At 45.5% G+C, this 19,517-nt stretch overlaps 2 protein-coding genes and 1 non-coding gene across 4 annotated transcripts in view; all 3 read right to left on the reverse strand.

The window, feature by feature from the left end:
- Window positions 1-219: 219 nt before the first annotated feature.
- CRYGS (crystallin gamma S) lies at window positions 220-4,882 on the reverse strand. Its single transcript, XM_075555618.1, is given in 3 exon segments — window positions 220-489; window positions 1,062-1,304; window positions 4,862-4,882. Coding segments are annotated over 3 exon segments (534 nt in total).
- Window positions 4,883-8,209: 3,327 nt separating this feature from the next.
- Window positions 8,210-19,517, reverse strand: part of TBCCD1 (TBCC domain containing 1) — a 37,936-nt gene continuing 26,628 nt past the window's right edge. For both annotated transcript variants that reach the window (XM_075556180.1, XM_075556179.1), the window contains exons 5-8: window positions 17,906-18,092; window positions 17,274-17,771; window positions 10,349-10,500; window positions 8,210-8,928 (exon numbers count right to left, since the gene is read on the reverse strand). In XM_075556180.1, coding sequence (XP_075412295.1) covers window positions 10,371-10,500; window positions 17,274-17,771; window positions 17,906-18,092 — 815 coding nt within the window. In that variant the 3' untranslated portion in view covers window positions 8,210-8,928; window positions 10,349-10,370. The remainder of the gene's footprint in view (window positions 8,929-10,348; window positions 10,501-17,273; window positions 17,772-17,905; window positions 18,093-19,517) is intronic.
- LOC142455751 (U7 small nuclear RNA) lies at window positions 9,242-9,304 on the reverse strand. The gene has a single exon (XR_012785890.1). It is a non-coding gene; the product is annotated as a U7 small nuclear RNA (small nuclear RNA).

Genomic DNA, 19,517 nt, shown 5'->3' on the forward strand with positions numbered 1-19,517 from the left:
CGACGATGTTTCCAACGTTTTAATGCGGCCCCATCGGTTCGACACAGAGCTCTAGACCGGCGATCTGAAGGCGTGCTGCCCAGTGGGGGCAGTCAGGACACTACCGGCCTCTAGAAGCATTTAAGGGAGGGCAGTGGGCGGCACTGTTGCATGGTTTGGACCCCGAGGCCAGCCCACACTTAGCGCCAGGGAGACGTGCGTGGCCCCAGGTGCGCGCCTCTACTCCACGATGCGGCGGAAAGACTGGGCAGCCGGGGACGCCGCGCCCCAGTCGCTGGGCTTCCGGTACTCCTTGTCCAGGAGGTACTGCCGGCCGCGGTAATTGGGCAGCTCGTAGAGGACCCACGCCCCCTCGAGCACCTTGCAGGAGTGGATCTCTCGCAGGTGGAACTGCTCCAGGATGGAGGGGCAGTCCTGAGTGGTCTCATACATCTGCCCAGCGAAGTCCCCTTTCTCAAAGACCTGGAGTTTAGCCTGGGCGCCGCCGGACTGAAGAAAGAAAGGCAGAAACCAACAGCAAAGCGTTATAGAATCCACTGGAAGGTCAAGAACCGAGAGAACCGAATGGGCCACAACCTACAAATGGAGGCGATGTGAGCTCCCCTCCCCTGTGCACTAAGACATCTGACATTGGCACTGAGAAATCATTCCACAAAATATTTAAAAGTACAGAAAATGCTATAAAATAATGAGCACTTTTACTCTTGCTGCCCCCTTCATTCCCACCTCAGTAGCCACCCGAAGAAAGGTACCCATTACTAACAACCACCCCAGCCCACTGGATCCCAACGCAGAGCAGCCCCCTGGGACTGGCTAGAGCTGCGCCGTAGGGTCCCAACGTTGGCATCTTTTTCGAAGCAGATGGCCACAGCTCTGTCTCCTGCAGTGGCTGGTGCGTGAGAATGCTCACCTGTGGGCGAGTCGTTGAGCGCGTTAAACTGTGCCACCTGGACTCCGTGGGCAGCCATTAAGGCTTGGGAAACCCTTAAGAAAACTGTTTCGTGGAAAAGCAAAAGAGAGGAGAGAAGGGGAGTTGGAGGGCGACTGCTGTCCGCACTCACCAGGTGAACCACCCGTCAGGAGCTGAGGCGGTCGTTGATGCCCATCCAGTGCTGGTATTCCGGGTACTCGCCGCGAGGTAAGATGTACATGTGCCCGGCAAAGTTGGGCCTTTCGTACACCACCCAGGTGCCTCCTTCCACTCTAATGGAGTGGCAGTGGTTCAGGTAGGAGTGGAAATCTGCACAGTCCCCCTCGCAGTCATAGTGGCGGCCTTGGAAGTTTTTCTCTTCGTAGAAAGTGACCTGGAGAAAGGGCATGCGAAGAGCTGAGTGCGTCAATGCACAGTGAAACCAATGGCAGAGACTTCCCTTTAGAAATGGCTTTCCTCTGTGTTTGGAAAAGAAGTAGCTGTCCTTAGACCTCACACCTGGAGCCTTGGTGGCTGCTAACCCTCAAGGCCAGCAGTTTGAACCCCCAGCCAGTCCACAGAACAAAGATGGGCTTTCTACTCCCGTAAAGAGTCAGTCTTGGAAGCTCACGGGGGCAGTTCTACCCTGTCCTCTAAGGTCGCTATGAGTCAGAATCAACTCAGTCGCAGGAATTTGTTTGTATATACACCTCATCCCAGAACAATCCTTGTTTTCTCCAAGATGTCAGTTCTCAATATGTCTGAGTACTCTCTGAGGGCTTAAAATAAAGCCGAGCAGAAGAAGCATGTGTGAATATAAGCAGCAACTGCCAGCTCAAGTCCTTTGCCGCCTCTCTCCTGTTTCCACGGCGCTCTATACTTAACACAATATATTACAAACTCTTCATCTGTGTCCTAGCTCTTCAGCCGGCTTTCTTCTAAAGGCAAGGACGGAGCCTTCCTCAGCGATGGGTGCCCTGCGAGAGTGCTCAACGGGCCCTTAAGTGCTCGATGAAGATGAAATGTGTTCCAGGTGTAGAAATTCATGCAAGGTGAGATGGAAAATAGAGACCAAAACACAGACTTTACAAGGCTTACTGTAAGCTAATCTAGAACAAACACATGTGAAACTGTATTATGTTCTGTATTATGACTTTATTGCCAGCCATAGTAGTTACAAAGAAATCAAAAGGACAAGAGCATGAACATTCTTTGCTTCAGACTCTTATGATTCCTTCTCGTGTTTCTATCACAATCCCTCTGAGACCAGTGAAGAGAGCTGCTTCTTCTCCGCACCCGCCCTCCTCCCTCAGCCAAGTTGCCTCGCCAGGTGTCAGCAGCCTATTTGCAAAATGAAAGGGCTAAACTAGGTTAGAAGCCAAGGCGTGGCCGTAAAAGGAATAAAGCCCAGAGCTTTTCTGGTGGAGGCAGGAAATGCCTTCCCAGGATCACCTAGGGCTTTATGGAGCAATTTCTGGAAACAGCGAGACCAAAGGGCTCTGGAGTCTGTCCCTCCACGCTTGGCAGTCCCACAGTTCATGATCCCTGTTAGCTTGTCCTGTAAACTGAAACCACAGAAAAAACGTGGCCAGTTCCCTGGCATTATGCTGCCACCTGGTGGCTAGTTTGTTTTACTGGTTTTTTTCAAAGGTGAAAACATGAGTCTTTTTTTCCCTATTTATTTATTTACATTGTGTTAGGGGCTCATACAACTTTTATCACAATCCATACATATACATACATCAATTGTATAAAGCACATCCATACATTCCCTGCCCCAGTCATTCTCAAAGCATTTGCTCTCCATTTAAGCCCTTTGCATCAGGTCCTCTTTTTTTTTCCCCTCCCTCCCCGCTCCCACCTCCCTCATGTGCCCTTGGTAATTTATACATCGTTATTTTGTCATATATTGCCCTATCCGGAGTCTCCCTTCCCCCCCTTCTCTGCTGTCCCTCTCAGGGAGGAGGTCACATGAATTTTTTTTTTTAAGTATACAAGGGTGGGAAGAGCTAATATCAAGGAGTTTAAGAAAGAAAAGAATGTTTTGAAACTGATTGTGGTAGCCATTTTACAATACTGCTTGATGTGCTTGAACTATAGAATGTAAAAGTCCTGAAAAGAAGAAAACAGAAATAAAATAATATATTTCAGATTGGGCAAATCTACTCCAAAAGCTTTCTTGAAAGTGTTAAAGGGCAAAGATGTCCTTTGGACAACTAAGGTGCACCTGACCCAAGCCACATTCTCAATTGCCTTATAAGCATGTCAAAGCTAGACCGTGCGTCAAGAATACCAAAGACTACTTTTTAAAAATAGTTACAAGCATACCCAAACCCCGTACCATCAAGTCGAGTCGATTCCAACTCCGGTTTCTGACCGGAGGAGCGGAGCCTGGTAAAGCGTGTGGAAGGAATCTCTAAGCTGGGAAGTGTAGGGTCCAGAGGGGCCACCGTGCTAAAGAGCTGGGCTGCTGACCCAGAGATCCGGGGTTTAAACACATCAGCCCCTTCATGGGAGATGGCTGTGGCAGACTGCGTCCAGACACAGTTAGAAGCCCGGGACGCTGTGGGGCAGTTCGGACCTGGCTTACAGGGTTGTTGGAATTGACTGGATGACAGCGAGTCCTTTGGGTTGAAGGATTTCCCAAGGCAACGGGAAAGGACAAGCTTGAGCAAACGAAGAAAGGAATGAGAGACATGGCCCGCCAGAGGGTGTTAGAGTTCCCGAAGCTCATTAAGACCTGTGCCTTGGGGCACGCGGTGACACACAGGTGACAGAAAAGTGACACAGGAGCCACGCTGAACCCCTTGGGTAATAATGTGGGTGGCGCAGTGAGGTGGCCTGGGCCTGTCAACATGGGGTGCAGTGGTCCAGGTGAGGGCTGCCGAGGTCCACCTGAAGGCAAGGGCAACGGGAATCGCCTCAGGAATGAAATTGAGGATTTGATGACTAAGCGCATGTAGAAACTGAAAGCCAGGCGGAGCCAAGAAAGCCCACAAAAGGGTATGCGTCTCATCCCTCTACCCAAGTTGATTCATTCCGAGTAGTAACATATCAACAATTACTTCCTTCCACTTCCCCATTTCTCTATTCTCTTCCCATCCTAACATTATCTAGGTTAGTTCCTTGTTCTCTCTCTCTCTCTCTCTCTCTCTCTCTCTCTCTCTGTCTCTCTCTCTCTCTCTCTCTCTCTCTCTCTCTCTCTCTCTCTCTCTCTCTCTCTCTCTCTCTCTCTCTGTTTCTCTACCTTTTCCAGCTTCTATCTTAGCCTTCCCCTTGCCACTGCTATTGGGCCAATTCCAGCTCAGAGCGACCCTGTAGAAACACACAGATCTGTCTGCCCCAGAGGGTGTCTCAGGCTGTCAGTCTTTCTGCAAAGCAGCCAGTGGGTTCAAGCTGCAGACCAGTTGGTTAGGGGTCAAGCGCTTCATCATCGCACCACCGGGGCAGCTCATCCTGATGCGGGACATGTTGAGATATGCACTGCCCCTTGCGGGGAAGGAAAAAGCAATTGCTTGGATGAAGGGGATCTGGAGGGTTTAATTCACCTTCCTGGTCCACCCTTCTTGGTCTTCTAGAACATAAGGAGTTGAAGCTTAATTTCATTTCATTTTAAACCTTTTTAAATGAACACCAAAGTGTTCTAGTTCACCCGATCCGCTTATCAATATGTCCTAGTCCTGTAGAGAAACAGAATTTCTGCTACGGAAAAGGCAGAAATTTACATGATAGTTACACATTATTTGAGTATCCAGTATTCGGCCTAGCAAAACACATAAAGCTAAACCATTAATAAAGTGTTGGGAAATCCTATAAAAATATAAAGTACCGGACCTTTTCTTTTAACCCGTGTTTATTCTAACCACTATCATACTCACGAGGCAATGAGGCAAGATCTATTCTCCCGGCGGAACAGGAGGGGAAAAGAGAGCAGTCTAACCATTTACTCACCTTGGTTCCAGTTTTAGACATTTTTGGCACGTAGATTGGTTTCCCTGGTGCAGACGGCAAGCCAGGAAGCGCTGCCGAGAGTTAGAGGTCTGGAGCCAACATTTATAACGAGCTGGTTTCAAATCAAACATTTGCTTGGTCATGAGAATTGGATCCAAAAATTGAGTCAGTCACTCGGAGGCTATTGATGGTTTCTAGACAAACAATTGGGATGATGAACTAAAGGCAGGCTTCAGTGCCCCCTGTAATGCTGACCAGGCTTTTCTGCACTGCACTTTGCTGACTCAACACAGCAACACCCAGCCAAAGTTTTGGAAATCAAAAGCGCAGAAGCCCCACTTCCCAGGGCAGTTTTTTCTCACTAAGCTGCCCCTCTGAGATCTCTCATCTTCCTGCCCTTTAACAAAGCTCGGAGGAAGCAAGAGTCAAAAGATCACTGTCGATGTAGAGCAGAAGTGACAGGTTCCAAAGGCAACTCAACCTGCCTGTTAGGGGCTCAATTGTCTCCCCAGAAAGGCAGACTTAAGTCTTAACCCCCACTATCTGCGAACGTGGCCTTTTTGGAAACGGGTGTGATCAGTTATATCAGAAGTCACACTGGAGGACGCTTGTCCTACTCCAGCTGGTATCCTTATCAAAAGACACAGAAACTGGCACAGCGGGAAGGCAGCCAGGTGAGGGCAGAGGCAGAGCTTGGAGTCCCGCAGCCAGAGCATAGGCATGAAGGTCCAGGGCTGGGAGAAGTCAGAAGGCAGGGACTCTGCCCGTAAGGCCTTCCCGGCAAGTGTGACTCTGCCCGTAGCCTCAATTATACATACCGATCCCACAACTAGGAGCCCTCGTGGCAAAGTGGATACCTGATGGGCTGCTAACCGCAAGGTCAGCAGTATGAAATCACCAGCTGATCCTTGGGAGAAAGGTAGGAGTTATAGTCTTGGAGATTCACAGCCAGTTCTGGCCTGGCCTATAGGGTCACTGAGATGCCAGTGAGTCTGGTTTGAGCTTTAGCTCCCAGAGCGATGAGAGTGAATTCTGTTGTTTGCAGCCACCCAATTGATAGTACTCTATCAGCATCTGCAGACAACTGAGAAGGTGACAACAAAGGGCATTTGGGGGATGATTTGTAGAACTGGTAGTAGGGGCTGTATTTAACTCTGGATGGTTGTGTTGCTGAAGTTGGCTGCTGTGGAGTGGGTGTGGACGCGTGGCTACCTTCAGGTTACCAGAAGGAAGCAGAGCCTGGTGCTGCATGATCCTCACAGTGGTCGACTGTGTTGGAGTCCATTGCTACGGCTATTAACGGGAAATTGCCTGAATCTGATTGGCTATCCTATGATCGAATAAGACATTGTCATTGTTTTTAGACACATGATAACATGTTTAAAAGACCATGTCTACCAACTACTTTCACACTGTTGCACAAAAAAATAAAGCACCATGTTGTTCACCAACATTGGGTTGGTCCTGCCACCCCATCAGACTGTTATGGTCTAGAAGGGGTTACTGGATAGTTCGTCGAAGTAGAGCATGGCAGGTAGTCTTCCTAGTCTTGTAGCCTGGCCGTGCCTCTGAACCTGTTCAGCACCACAGTATGCAGGCCTGCATTGACAGACAGGGGCCAGCACAGGCAGACTGCAGTGCACTGGCCAGGAGGAATGGAAGCTGGGTCTCTTGAGTCAAAGGGTGGAACTCTGAGCCACTACGGTCCCTAATACTCACGGCCATCGAGTCCATGCTGACACATACTGACCCTATAGGACAGGGCAGGGCTGCCCCTGAGTTCCTGAGATCATAACTTTAAAAAAAATCATTTTATCAGGGGCTCATACAACTCTTATCACAATCTATACATACATCGTGTAAAGCACATTTGTACATTCATTGCCCTCATCCTCAAAACATTTGCTCTCCACCTAAGCCCCTGGCATCAGCTCATTTTTCCCCTCCCTCCTTCCCCACCCCCTCATGAACCCTTGGTAATTTATATTTTGCCTTATCTTGCCCTGCCCGACATCTCCCATCACCCACTTTTCTGTTGTCCGTCCCCCCCAGATCATAACTCTTTATGGGCATAGAAAGCCTCGTCTTTCTCCCTCCCAGCAACTAGTGATTTCAAACCACTTACCTTCTGGTTAGCAGCCCAACACATAACCACTAAACCCCTAATATTAGTTATAAAGTAAATGTGGCAAAATGTCAACTAGTGAACTTAGACAGATGGGTGTTCATTGGCTTGAGTCTTGAAAACATTGTAGAACTTTGACATTTTTTTTTCAAAACAAAATTTTAAAGAGGGCTCTAAACCACAAGAAAGGCCGCATGTATGCAGCCCAGGAGATGGAAATGTAGACTGCTGGAGATTGCTTTGTCCCTCCAAATCCGTACTGGGCACTAACCAAAAGGTTGCCAGCTCGAACCCACCAGCTGCTCCAAGAAAGACGCGGTGGTCTGCTTCTGTGAGGTTGCAGCCTAGGAAACCCATAGGGTCACTGAGCCCCACTAAAGCTCCAGCACGGCGCTTTGGGTGTGTCTGTGGATGTAATCCCATCCGGGAACGGGAACAGGGTATTTTTAAGTATGTCAGTGAAGTCATACCAGTGTGGGGTACATCACTTCTAAGATGTGAAAGGTACAAATGAGGAAGAGCGAGCCTGGCACACTTGGAGGGAAAGACACATGTCCTGTGGAGGTCCCAAAGATTCGATGCGTGCAGGCCCACGGAGGATGAATACGCGCTTCCTCCAGACCCAGCAGAGGGCGCGCGCCTTCCCCGAGAGCTGGAGCCCTGAATTTGGACCACCAGTGTGCTAAACGGTGAGAAATAAATGTATTCTTTAAAGCCCCATTGTGGTGTTTGTCATAGCACCACAACACTAAGACACAAAGTCGAAGAAGAGCAAATCCATCCTTTCCATTAACATTTTCATGGTCAAGTGTATTCTTCTCAAGCGTCCAAGAATGCTCTCCAACAAAAAAATTATAAATAGGAAATCCCCATGGTGGTGGACAGTCACAAAATGTCAAATATGTCTTAATGTGAATGAATGGGTTACTGAGAAGTGGTGTTATATGCTTAGTTTTCTGAACATTGTGTTTTTTTAAGTGCCTAGTTAATATTTTCTGCGTGTCGCATAGACTTTATTTATGTTCTTAATTTTATTTATTAAATACTTAAAAATTTTTATTTTGAGGGTTCTTACAGCTCTTATCACAATCTATACATTCATCCATTGATTTCATTAACCATTAGCAATTAAAAAAAACCCAAAACATTTCCATTACTGTTTATTTGGTAACGCTCTGTGCTTGCTTGAATTTCATCTTGAAATAAAACTAAGGAGGTCTGAATAAGAATGAACAAGCACATTTTGCAGATTTATTCTCTGTAGAAACAACACGGAGAGCCTTTGTTGTCATCATGGCTAGTTCAGTGGTTGGTGAGCAGATGAGACTGTGCATCAGCAGTCGGATTCCTTTTACTATTTTGTTTTTTATATTAACAGGGCTTTCCCAACAAAATGTGAGCTTTATTGCAATATTGACTTCAAGAACGATGTTGGGAATCTTCTATGAAATTAAAAGTAAAGCTTTATCTTCTACCAAAAGGAGAAATATTACCTTTTTTAGAGTTTATTGAAGTTTGAAGCAGAAAACTTGAAAAATTCTTCTTACACAATTTTATTATGCTTCATACTTAAAGGCTAAAATATCTGTATAAAACTATTTCTGCTATATTTATACACCAACAGATTATATTTTCATTCCAATTATTTTTAAAGCAGTAGCAATTACCTTTTAAATAGTTATTTAAAAACTATAAAATTCTTATTTAGCTCTCAAAAGGATGAAACTATCATACACATTCAATCCGTATCACTGCCAAATCTATACCGTCACTTTGAGTGTGAACATATATGCAGTGGGAATGCCTTCACCGCACTGCCAAATCTATACCCAGTCACTTTGAACATATATACAGTAGGATGTCTTCACGGACTTCTTCATTCTGGTTTCACAAGAGAACACTTCAAATGCCATCTTCCATTCATCCTCATGTTTACAAGGCCCTGAAGAGAACACAATAAAAATGAATATTAATAACTTAGTTTTATTTCGGCTCCATGCAAACATTAAGGGAAAAACTGAGTTGACAGAGTCACATACATCATCAAGGTTAGATGACAGTTCACAATGACAAAATGCATAATGCTTTTCCTTGGTGCCCATTAGTTCAATACGGGCCCATCTAGACTAGCTTCTTACTCTCTTATAGCTGCCGGTTCCTTTGGATAATCTCCATCACATTTCTAATTCTTAATATCAGCATTTACTAACTTTTTAAAATGTTTAATGTTTCTTTAAAAATACATTTTTGGGGGGTGGGGTGTTTCCGGAAAACACCAGAAAACCTGCTAGACAAATTCTAAAAGAGCTGTAACACTAAAAAACACCTATTTTAAAAATGTACATCTGCGCAGTAAGTAATAAAGAACGTTTCTGTGGCTCTGAAAAACAGCCTGCAGTCCCTCAAAGAGTTAGACCTGAAGTTCCCACGTACACTTGCACGTCTATACTCCTAGGCATAGTGAAACCTACAAAAGCTAGAACCTGTATCAGGATTCACAGACAGTACATTTCGTAGTGGGGAAGAAGCAAAAAAGACAAAACTTTTCATACATACATTCATTGTGTCAAGCACAGTTGTACATTTGTTGCCATCATCATTCTCAAAACATTTGCTCTCTATGTGAGCCCTTAGTGTCAGCTCATTTTTCCCCTCCCTCCCTGCTCACCTCCCTCACGAACCCTTGATAATTTATAAATTATTATTTTGACATGAAAAAAGGCAAAAATTTGAAGCTTATATTTGACCATAATTCTGAGGATTCCGCTGGAAAACTCGGTGGTCATTTTACTGTAAAATGTGGAGAGTCTGGGTATGAGTCTCTCTGTGTGCTGGCAGGAGTTGTACAGGAAAATTGGTGATGGTTAATGTTGTGGGTTGACATGTATCCCCCCAAAAGATATGCCCAAGTACTAAGCCCTGGTACCTATGAATCCAATTTTGTTTGGAAGTAGGCCTTTGCAGAAATGGTCAAGTTAAAGTGCAGTCAGACTGAATTGGAGTGCTCCTGTTCCCATGGCTGGTGTCGACCTACAAAGGGCATTCTGACCCAGAGACCCAGACACGCAGGGGAGGATGGGTTGAGAAGAGAGTAGGATGCTGGCAGAGGCCTGGAACAGAGTCTCCCTCAGAACTACAAGAAGAAGCAAACCTGCGGACTTGGATTTCACACTTTCAGCTTCTAGAGCTGTGAAGGGTTCAGTTTCTGTTGTTTTAAACCATACCCAGTGTTTGATGGTGTGTTATGGCAGCCACAGACAATTAACACACTTAGTCACAGAAGAGTCTGTGCACTCTTTGGTTTGTTCAGGTTTCCCCAAAGTGACACGTTTTCAGTGTCTGCATTGTAAATGTCTACCTACCCTGCATTCCGAAGGAGGCATACTATCCCGCTGCTTGTTTGGAGCCTGCTGCGGGGGTCACGAGGCTGTCCAGCTGCTGGCGATGCCCTGTGTTAATCAGCCACTCATAAAACTTGTTCTCCACCAGGACCTGGAACTGCTTCCTCTGATCCCTACAGTTGCCATTGAGAACAAAAAGAATGGGAGAATACCAATTGACATACATTTTACGAGAAGCCCGTATAAAATGTTTTATTGGAATAACATTAAATGATTCATTATTCCTAGTTATCATTTCTTTGTTTCAAATACTTTCTCTGTGTAGAAGACATTGGGCCACTACTGAAATAGTAACAACAGCCAAGCTTGTAAAGATGCACCGTCGGTTGTCATATTCTGTTGTATTGCGGTCATTCACTCAACAGAGATATGCTGGGGACCAGCTGCCTTCCAGGTAGGGTCCTGACTGGCGCAGAGAAGAGAAGAAGCAGGTTGCCGTGCACAGCTCCACAAGGCCCCGGCCACAGTAGGATCCACCTCATCTACGCCCCTTGTGGCGCTTATATTCTAGTAGGGAAGACAACTAATGGGAAAAATAACACAAGTCCCTTGGGGAGAGAAAAACTAAGCAGAATAAGGACTATGTGAATGGAGAGAAATGGGCAGAGAAGCTGTCTGGGAGAAGCCATGAGAACAATGGTCTGAATGAAGTGCTGATTAAACACAGTGTGTGACTGGAAAATACAATTCAGGAGAGGCTCCAAAGTCAGAGCATCCCGGCAAGTTCAAGGTCAGAAGAGTCGCTCCTGGCAGCTGAGCTGGCTCATTACTGTCAGCTAGGCCGTGGGGTAGCTGGGAACTGGCCTGGTGGGGTGGCACTGAGCTCGACGACTCTACAGAGCAAGTACCAAGGCCACTCTGTGATGGCGACAAATGAAGACAAGAACAAGATCACTGCGTAAGGGAGTCTCAGTCCAAAAGAAAATCAAGGACATTTTGTGGTCCAAACCACACAAATGGCTAACCCTACTCTTTCCTGGCTGAGTGACAGCTGCTTCTGTATGCACGATGTTAGCCCCATTGCACTCCCTGACTTTGAGATAACAAGGGTTATTTGGTTTGTTTGTTTGTTTTTTAATCGTTTTATTAGGGCTCACACAACTCTTATCACAATCCATACATACATCAATTGTATAAAGCACATCTGTACAGTCATTGCCTTCATCATTCTCAAACCATCCACTCTCCACCCAAGCCCCTGACATCAGTTACCTTCACTGCTGGGTGCCATCCAATGCACAGTAAGGCCTCGCTTCCCACAGCCCTTCCTACAGTCAACTAACACAAGCCAAGATGCAATCCACCCTTTTCAGAGGTAAAACACAGTCCCACAGACTCCCCAACTGCTTGCTGAGATGAACCCCCGTTCTCTCCCTCTCTGCACTAAGAGCAACAAAATCCGACTTGGCTCAGCAGCAAGGAGGCTGTGCAGCAGGAGCGCCACGGAGGAGGGAAGGAAGGAGCGGACAGGAGCAGGGACTCTGGCTTCTATTCCAAGTCTGGGGGTTCCGCCAGGACAAAGTCGTGATCTCATCATCTTTAAAGGATCATTCCGGTGGCTTGTGTTCTCAGGCTGAGCAATCATTCTGTCGTCTTGCTCGTTTCCCAAAGTGGACTGGACTGCCTTCATTGTTTCTGGTGTCATTACGGAGCTGTTTGAAAAGGCTATGAGAGGGAGTTGCCTTTCGCCTAGTGCTTACCTCATTCCACCTTCTGCACCTGTGTGTGTGTGTGTGTGTGTGTGTGTGTGTGTGTGTAGGCTTTTCACAAGCCCAAGAGAAGTTAGCTTCTGAATATCAGCAGCATTCAAAATATAGAATTATTTTTAAATTCTGCACCTGTGTGTGTGTGTGTGTGTGTGTGTGTGTGTAGGCTTTTCACAAGCCCAAGAGAAGTTAGCTTCTGAATATCAGCAGCATTCAAAATATAGAATTGTTTTTAAACCATGTTTATTCAATCCTGGTCTATTTTTAAATCACATCATTGTAAAGAACTATGAGGGGGCTTAAAATATCCCAGGGAAAATGGAATGAAAAGATAATGGAATTTATCCACAAAAGCCCTTATGAACAACAGTTCAGAGAGAACAATAGGTACTGGAGTCTTCCAAGAGTCCCAGCCCGGGAACCAGGCTGACTAGGTGTGACTCTGAGCAAGGTCATCTCCCAGTTTCCTCATCTTTCGCAGAGGACTGTTACAAAGAACGAGAGGGCGCATAGAAACGTGGCACAGAGTCAATGCTCCATGCACGTAACCTGTGATTGCTGTCATCACCATCACTACACGACAGGAGACTGATTTGCAGTATTAGCCTCTTGGGTGACTCCATTCATACGATACACATCAGTTCGAATGTTAGACAGTGGACTCCTCGGAAAAGTGCACACCAGGCTTATTCCTAATCTCTGTGTTTCGACACGTAACAACTGGCTCTGTGAGCGTCTGAAAGCTATTGTGTATGTATTTCATTTCTTAATCCACATGATAAAAACAAAACCATGAGAATGAATGCATACTGGCTACATCGAGACTTTGTCCATTACACTATAACCTTAGAATGAAGTTCATCGAACAGGTCAGGTCTCTGCTCTTGGAGTGAGCAGTCTCATCGGGAAGCGGTCTCTCACCCACATGGCACTACGCAGCGCTTCACACACAGGACTATGATGTGCAGATGCCGGCCAGGCTGTATCTCCACATCGATCCAACAGGGTAGAAAAGACATGCTCTACATCAGGGGTCCTCTCAAACTGTGGCCCCCGGGCCACATGTGGCCCCCGGGCCACATGTGGCCCGCCAAGGACATTTATCCGGCCCGCCAGGTGTTTTTGCCCCATTTGTTTTTTTACTTCAAAATAAGATATGTGCAGTGTGCATAGGAATTGGTTCATAGTTTTCTTTAACTATAGTCCGGCCTTCTGATGGGTCTGAGGGACAGTGAACTGGCCCCCTGTTTAAAAGTTTGAGGACCCCTGCTCTATATGATAAAATTAAGAACCAGGGAAGTTAAACAACACACTCAGTGTTACACAGGAAATGGCAATGGTCAGTATGAATTCCCACGTGTGAACCTGAGCACTTTCCACTACCACAGAGACGCTGCTATCCAGAGAATACAACAAAGCTAAGTGAAGTCTAGCAAAACGTAGAGATGCACTTAAAACGACAGACAGCAGTCTGGATCATCAGAAATAGAAACATTTGGAATGGCTGCTACTTTCAAAGATATGATGACTATGAGGAAAACAGTGATAGCCTTAGGAACAAGAGCCACTGGATGGTGCCCTGCAAGGACTCCCAACTCCTCTGAAAAGGACCGCACGAGAAGATGCTGGGTAGAGCCGGAGAAAGGGTGGTACAAAAGCCAAGTCTGATGGTGCTCGGCTATCAAAAGATGTAGTGTCTGGGGTCTTAAAGGCTTAAAGATAAACAAGCAGCCATCTAGCTGAGAAGCAACAAAGCCCACATGGAAGAAACACACCAGCTTGTGTCGTCACGAGGTGTCAATGGGATTAGGTGTCAGGCATCAAACAACAAAAAATCTTATCATTGTGAATGAGGGGGGAGTGCGGAGTGGGGATTCAAAGTCCAACTGTATGCAACTGGACATCCCTTTACAGAAGGGTCACGGGGAGGAGACGAGCCAGTCAGGGTGCAGTGTAGCAATGATGAAACATACAACTTTCCTCTAGTTCTTTAATGCTTCCTCCTCACACCCACCACACCCCACTGTCATGATCCCAATTCTACCTTACAAATCCGGCTAGACCAGAGGATGTACATAGGAACTGGAAACACAGGGAATCCATGACAGATGACCCCCTCAGGACCAGTAGTGCGAGTGGCAATATGGGAAGGGTGGGGGCAAGGTGGGGTAGAAAGGGGGAACCAATTACATGGATATACATATAACCTCCCTGGGGGGCAGAAAACAGAAAAGTGGGTGGAAGGGGGAAACTGATTACAAGGATCTACATATAACCTCCTCCCTGGGGGACGGACAACAGAAAAGTGGGTGAAGGGAGACGTTGGACAGTGCAAGATATGATAATAATTTATAAATTATCAAGGATTCAAGAGGGCCGGGGGAGTAGGGAGGGAGGGGAAAAACGAGGAGCTGATGCCAGGGGCTTAAGTGGAGAGCAAATGTTTTGACAATGATGAGGGCAATGAATGTACAAATGTGTTTTACACAATTGATGTATGTATGGATTGTGATAAGAGTTGTATGAGTCCCTAATAAAATGTAAAAAAAGAAAAGAGGAGAAAAAAATGATTAGGGCAAAGACTGTACAGATGTGCTTTATACAATTGATATATGTATATGTATGAACTGTGATAAGAATTGCATGGGCCCCAATAAATTGTTAAAATTAAAAAATAAATAAATAAAAAAGATCTGCGATGAAAAAAAAGAGTTGTATGAGCCTCTAATAAAATGATTTTTAAAAAGTGGGTGGAGGAAGCTGTTGGAAAGTGTAAAACATGACAAAATAACAATAACTTAAAAATTATCGAGGGTTCATGAGGGGGTGGGGGAGCGAGGGAGAAAAATGCGGAACTGATACCATAGGCTCAAGTAGAAAGAAAATGTTTGAGAATGATGATGGCAACAAATATACAAATGTGCTTGACACAATGGAAGTATGTATGGATTGTGATGAGTTGTATGAGGCCCCAATAAAATGATAAAAAACAAACAAACCAAACCAAGTCTTAAAAGACACCAGGCTTATTGGTCAGACTTGAAAATACCAGAGAACAACACTTACTGCCCATCCCCATCCCAGCCAAACTGTGCCTAGCACTCAATTTAAATCTAGGCCTTAACAAGAAACTTTTAAGTAGAGCTAATACCAAGGGATGAAATAGAAAGTAAGTATTTAGAAAATAATGATGGCAACATATGTACAAATATGCTTGATACAAGAGCTGTAAGAGCCCCAATAAAATGATCTTTAAAAAGAAAAAAAAAGCACACAGGAGCAAAGGAAGAGGGAAAGAGAGGGAGTGGAGCACATCCTGGCCCACCAAGCCCCGAAGATGATGTTCCTGCTCAGAGCAGCCAAGGCACAGAGAGGACCATAAGGCCAACCCCACCATGATACGAGACGTCCCCCACTGACCCATATCTCTACCAGTGACAACACTGGAGGCACAATGCGGGAACTGTGCCCGATCTGACCCCACCACACTGGGGTGAACCGCTAAGGGCGTGCAACAGACCAGCAAAGGGACCAAAGCAATGGAAGACCAAGAATAGACTTCAGGGCCAGGGCATAGCACCCCATCAGACTCCACCGGAAAACACACCCAAAGGTCAACAAACAGACCTGGAACTATTTATAGGCTTTTCTTTATTTTATTGTTGTTTTTTTATTGTTTGGCTTTTTAATTTTCTTTTGTTGTTTTGTTTTGCACTGCCTTATTTTTGTGCGTATTACTGCCTCTGCATGTCTATGTAGATAAGAAAGGCAGGATAAACAATCCTTAGGTGAAAACAACAGGACTGACGGTTCTGCGGGACATGGGAGAAGGGAGGTGGGGAAAGAAAGTGGGTGTTAACAAACCCAGAAACAAGGGAACAACAAGTGATCTAAAATCAAGGGCAAGGAGGGTATAGGATGGCTGGTAGGCCTTGATCAAGGGCAATGTAACTGAGAAGAATTACTGAAACCCAAATGAAGGCTGAACATGATAGTGGACAAGAGGAAAGTAAAAGGAAATAGAGGAAAGAACTAGGAGGCAACGGGCATTTACAGAGGTCTAAATACAGGCATGTACATATGTAAGTATATTTATACATAAGGAAAGATTAATAGTTGCACATATATTTATGTTAAGTATCAAGGTAGCAGATGGACATTGGGCCGCTACTCAAGTATTCCCTCAACGCAAGAACATTTTGTTCTAATAACCTGGTATTCTGTGATCCTCACCTTCCCGACACAATTGCTGAAAACAAAATGGGTGCATAGCAAATATGGTGAAGAAAGCTGACGGTGCCCAGCTATCAAAAGAAAAGATATAGCATCTGGGGTTTTAAAGGCTTGAAGACAAACAAGCGGCCATCTAGCTGAGAAGAAACAAAGCCCACATGGAAGAAGCACACCAGCCTGTGTGATCACGAGGGGTCGATGGGATCAGGTATCAGGCATGAAAGACCCCCCCCCCAAAAAAAATCATGTCAATGTGAATGAGGGGGAATGTAGAGTGGAGACTCAAAGCCCACCTGTAGATAATTGGACATCCCCTTACAGAAGGGTCATGGGGAGGAGATGAGCCAGTCAAGGTGCAGTATAGCACTGATGAAACATACAACTTCCTCTAGTTCTTTGATACATCCTCCCCCTCGCTATCATGACCCCTATTCTACCTTATAAATCTGGCTAGATCAGAGCATGTAGAGGGGTACAGATAAGAGCTGGAAACACAGGGAGTCCAGGACAGATAAACCCCTCAAGACCAATATTGAGAGTAGCGATGCCAGGAGGGTAAGGGCAAAGTGGGGGAGAAAGGAGGAACAGATCACAATGATCTACATGTAACCCCCTCCCTGGGGGATGGACAACAGAATAGTAGGTGAAAGGAGACATCAGTCAGTGTAAGACATGAAAAAAAAAAAGTATCAAGGGTGAGGAAGGGAGGGAGGATGAGGGAGGGAGGGGAAAAAATGAGAAGCCGATACCAAGGGCTCAAGTAGAAAGACAATGTTTTGAAAATGATGACAACAAATGTACAAATGTGCTTGACACAATGTAGATACGTATGTATTGTGATAAGAGTTGTATGAGCCCCCAATAAAATGATTTAATAATAATAAAAATCTCAGTGTGTTTTCTCATGGGATTTCACACAAAAGACACTGATTTCAGAAAACACTCACTTTGTCAAACGAGCCTCCTTCACAGTTTTCTGCCAAATCTGTATCTTCTGTTCCCTTTGGCCCAGTGCTTTCTGGTAGGCAGACGGAAGGCCCCCAGGTATCTCTGTTGTGTCCCCCTCCATTTCAAAGGGAATAATAAATACATAGAATTCACACGGTGGTAAGAGTCGGAAGACACTCACGTCGCTGTGTTCTCTGCACACAATCATCGGGTTATCCCAATAGTTAGGCACTGTGGCAAGGCCGGACCTGGCCATGTGCTCCTCCAGCATTGGGTAATGGGTATGAAAAGGGGCGAAAGTGACCGTCTGGTTGCCGGACAGAACCAGCGGGCGTGTGGGCGTCAGAATGTGTAAGACACAGCCAGTTGTGGACGAGATGGATGCGCGATGGCAGACAGCAATGACTTTAACATTGTCACAGCTATGAAGATGAAGAGCAGTCTGGACGGGGCCCAAGACAAAGGTGCTGTTCCTGCACTTCTCGATGGCCACCGAGCTGAAAAATGAAGCAAACGCCCCGAATGAGAGCTATGGAACAATATTTGACCAAAATACTATTCTCAGAGGCAGAAAAAAAATAGCAGTCTGCGTACAAAGAACATGTCAAGACATGCTGAAGACTGAGCTTACCGCAGCGGAGAGAGCAGGTAGATGAAAGACTCATTGCAACGATGAATCTTTACGTGAGTCCCCACCAGAGTATCTGAGCTCTTGGCCAATGTCTGCTTGTCAACCTGGCTCATCACCACCATGCGGTGCATCCTAGGGGCCACATGAGTATTACATGCAATCTTAGCTCGTTTGGTTGTCCCTTCCACTGTTTAAGAAAGCACATAACAAATGAGACTAAGTTTCAAGCCGATGAAAAATAAGTATATAAGCTTATAGCTGTTTGCATGTCTACAGGTCTAAAATATGACACATGTGAGGAAAAGGAAGTCACATCCGGCTGATGAGTAAAGAGGTCGTTGATAGACTCTTCACTGTACTCTGAAATACATCACAATGTCATCATTGGAAGCATATAGCCCACTCAAGAGTATCTATCAATTCAAGTTTTTCTATGTCTAGTCATCAAATTAAATCATGTGCCTAAAGTCGTCTGGCTAGTAAGCAGGAGAACTGGCCCAACTCAAGATGCCCTCTTTACCATTCTAGCCATAGCCTCTCCGTTTACTACAGGAGCAGCACAGCACTCCTTCTACGTCACTTGTTGGTGTCTTTTTTCCAGAATCACGAACAGCTGGCGGCTTGTCTTCCTACAACACACAGCCCTACTCACACTGATACTCAAGGGGGATGTAGCCCAGTTCCACCACTGTGTGACTGGCTTCATTGACTACTTCCCTTGGAATCGAATAGGGCTATAATACGGACAGAAGGGCACTTAGTAGGCTATTATCCTCTTATATAATACATGATCATGGTACAAAATTCAAGTGTCAACAGTTAAAAGAAAAGCATTTGTAATACATTTATCGCCGTCCACATTTTTTTTTACATTTTATTAGGGGCTCATACAATTCTTATCACAATCCATACATATACATACATCAATTGTATAAAGTACATCCGTACATTCTTTGCCCTAATCATTTTCAAAGCATTTGCTCTCCACTTAAGCCCTTTGCATCAGGTCCTCTTTTTTTTTTCCCCTCCCTCCCCACTCTCCCCTCCCTCATGAGCCCTTGATAATTTATAGATTATTATTTTGTTATATCTTGCCCTATCCGGAGTCTCCTTTCACCCACTTCTCTGCCGTCCATCTCTCAGGGAGGAGGTCACATGTGGATCCTTGTAATCAGTTCCCCCTTTCCAACCCACTCACCCTCTACTCTCCCAGTATCACCCCTCACACCCCTGTTCCTGAAGGTATCATCCACCCTGGATTCCCTGTGCCTCCAGCTCCCATATGCACTGGAGATCCCCTCACAGAGGGGTTTAGGAGAGGAGATGGGTCAATCAGGGTGCGATGTAGTACCGATGAAGAACACAGCTTTCCCCCAGATCCTGGATGCTTCCTCCCCCAACTACCATGATCCGAATTCTACCTTGCAGGACTGGATAGGGCAGAGGTTGTACACTGGTGCATATGGGAGCCGTCCACATTTTTATATAATCCTGAAAGACTGGATCTTCTTATTAACCTACTAGTGCCTATCCTAACAACTTTCGAACTCTTACTTGGACCTATACTCCTTTATCAATAGCAAGAATGAAATATTGTTAGATGCTCCTTCCT

This window comes from Tenrec ecaudatus, chromosome 8, assembly GCF_050624435.1.
Source record: "Tenrec ecaudatus isolate mTenEca1 chromosome 8, mTenEca1.hap1, whole genome shotgun sequence".
In the NCBI taxonomy this organism is placed as follows: domain Eukaryota; kingdom Metazoa; phylum Chordata; class Mammalia; order Afrosoricida; family Tenrecidae; genus Tenrec; species Tenrec ecaudatus.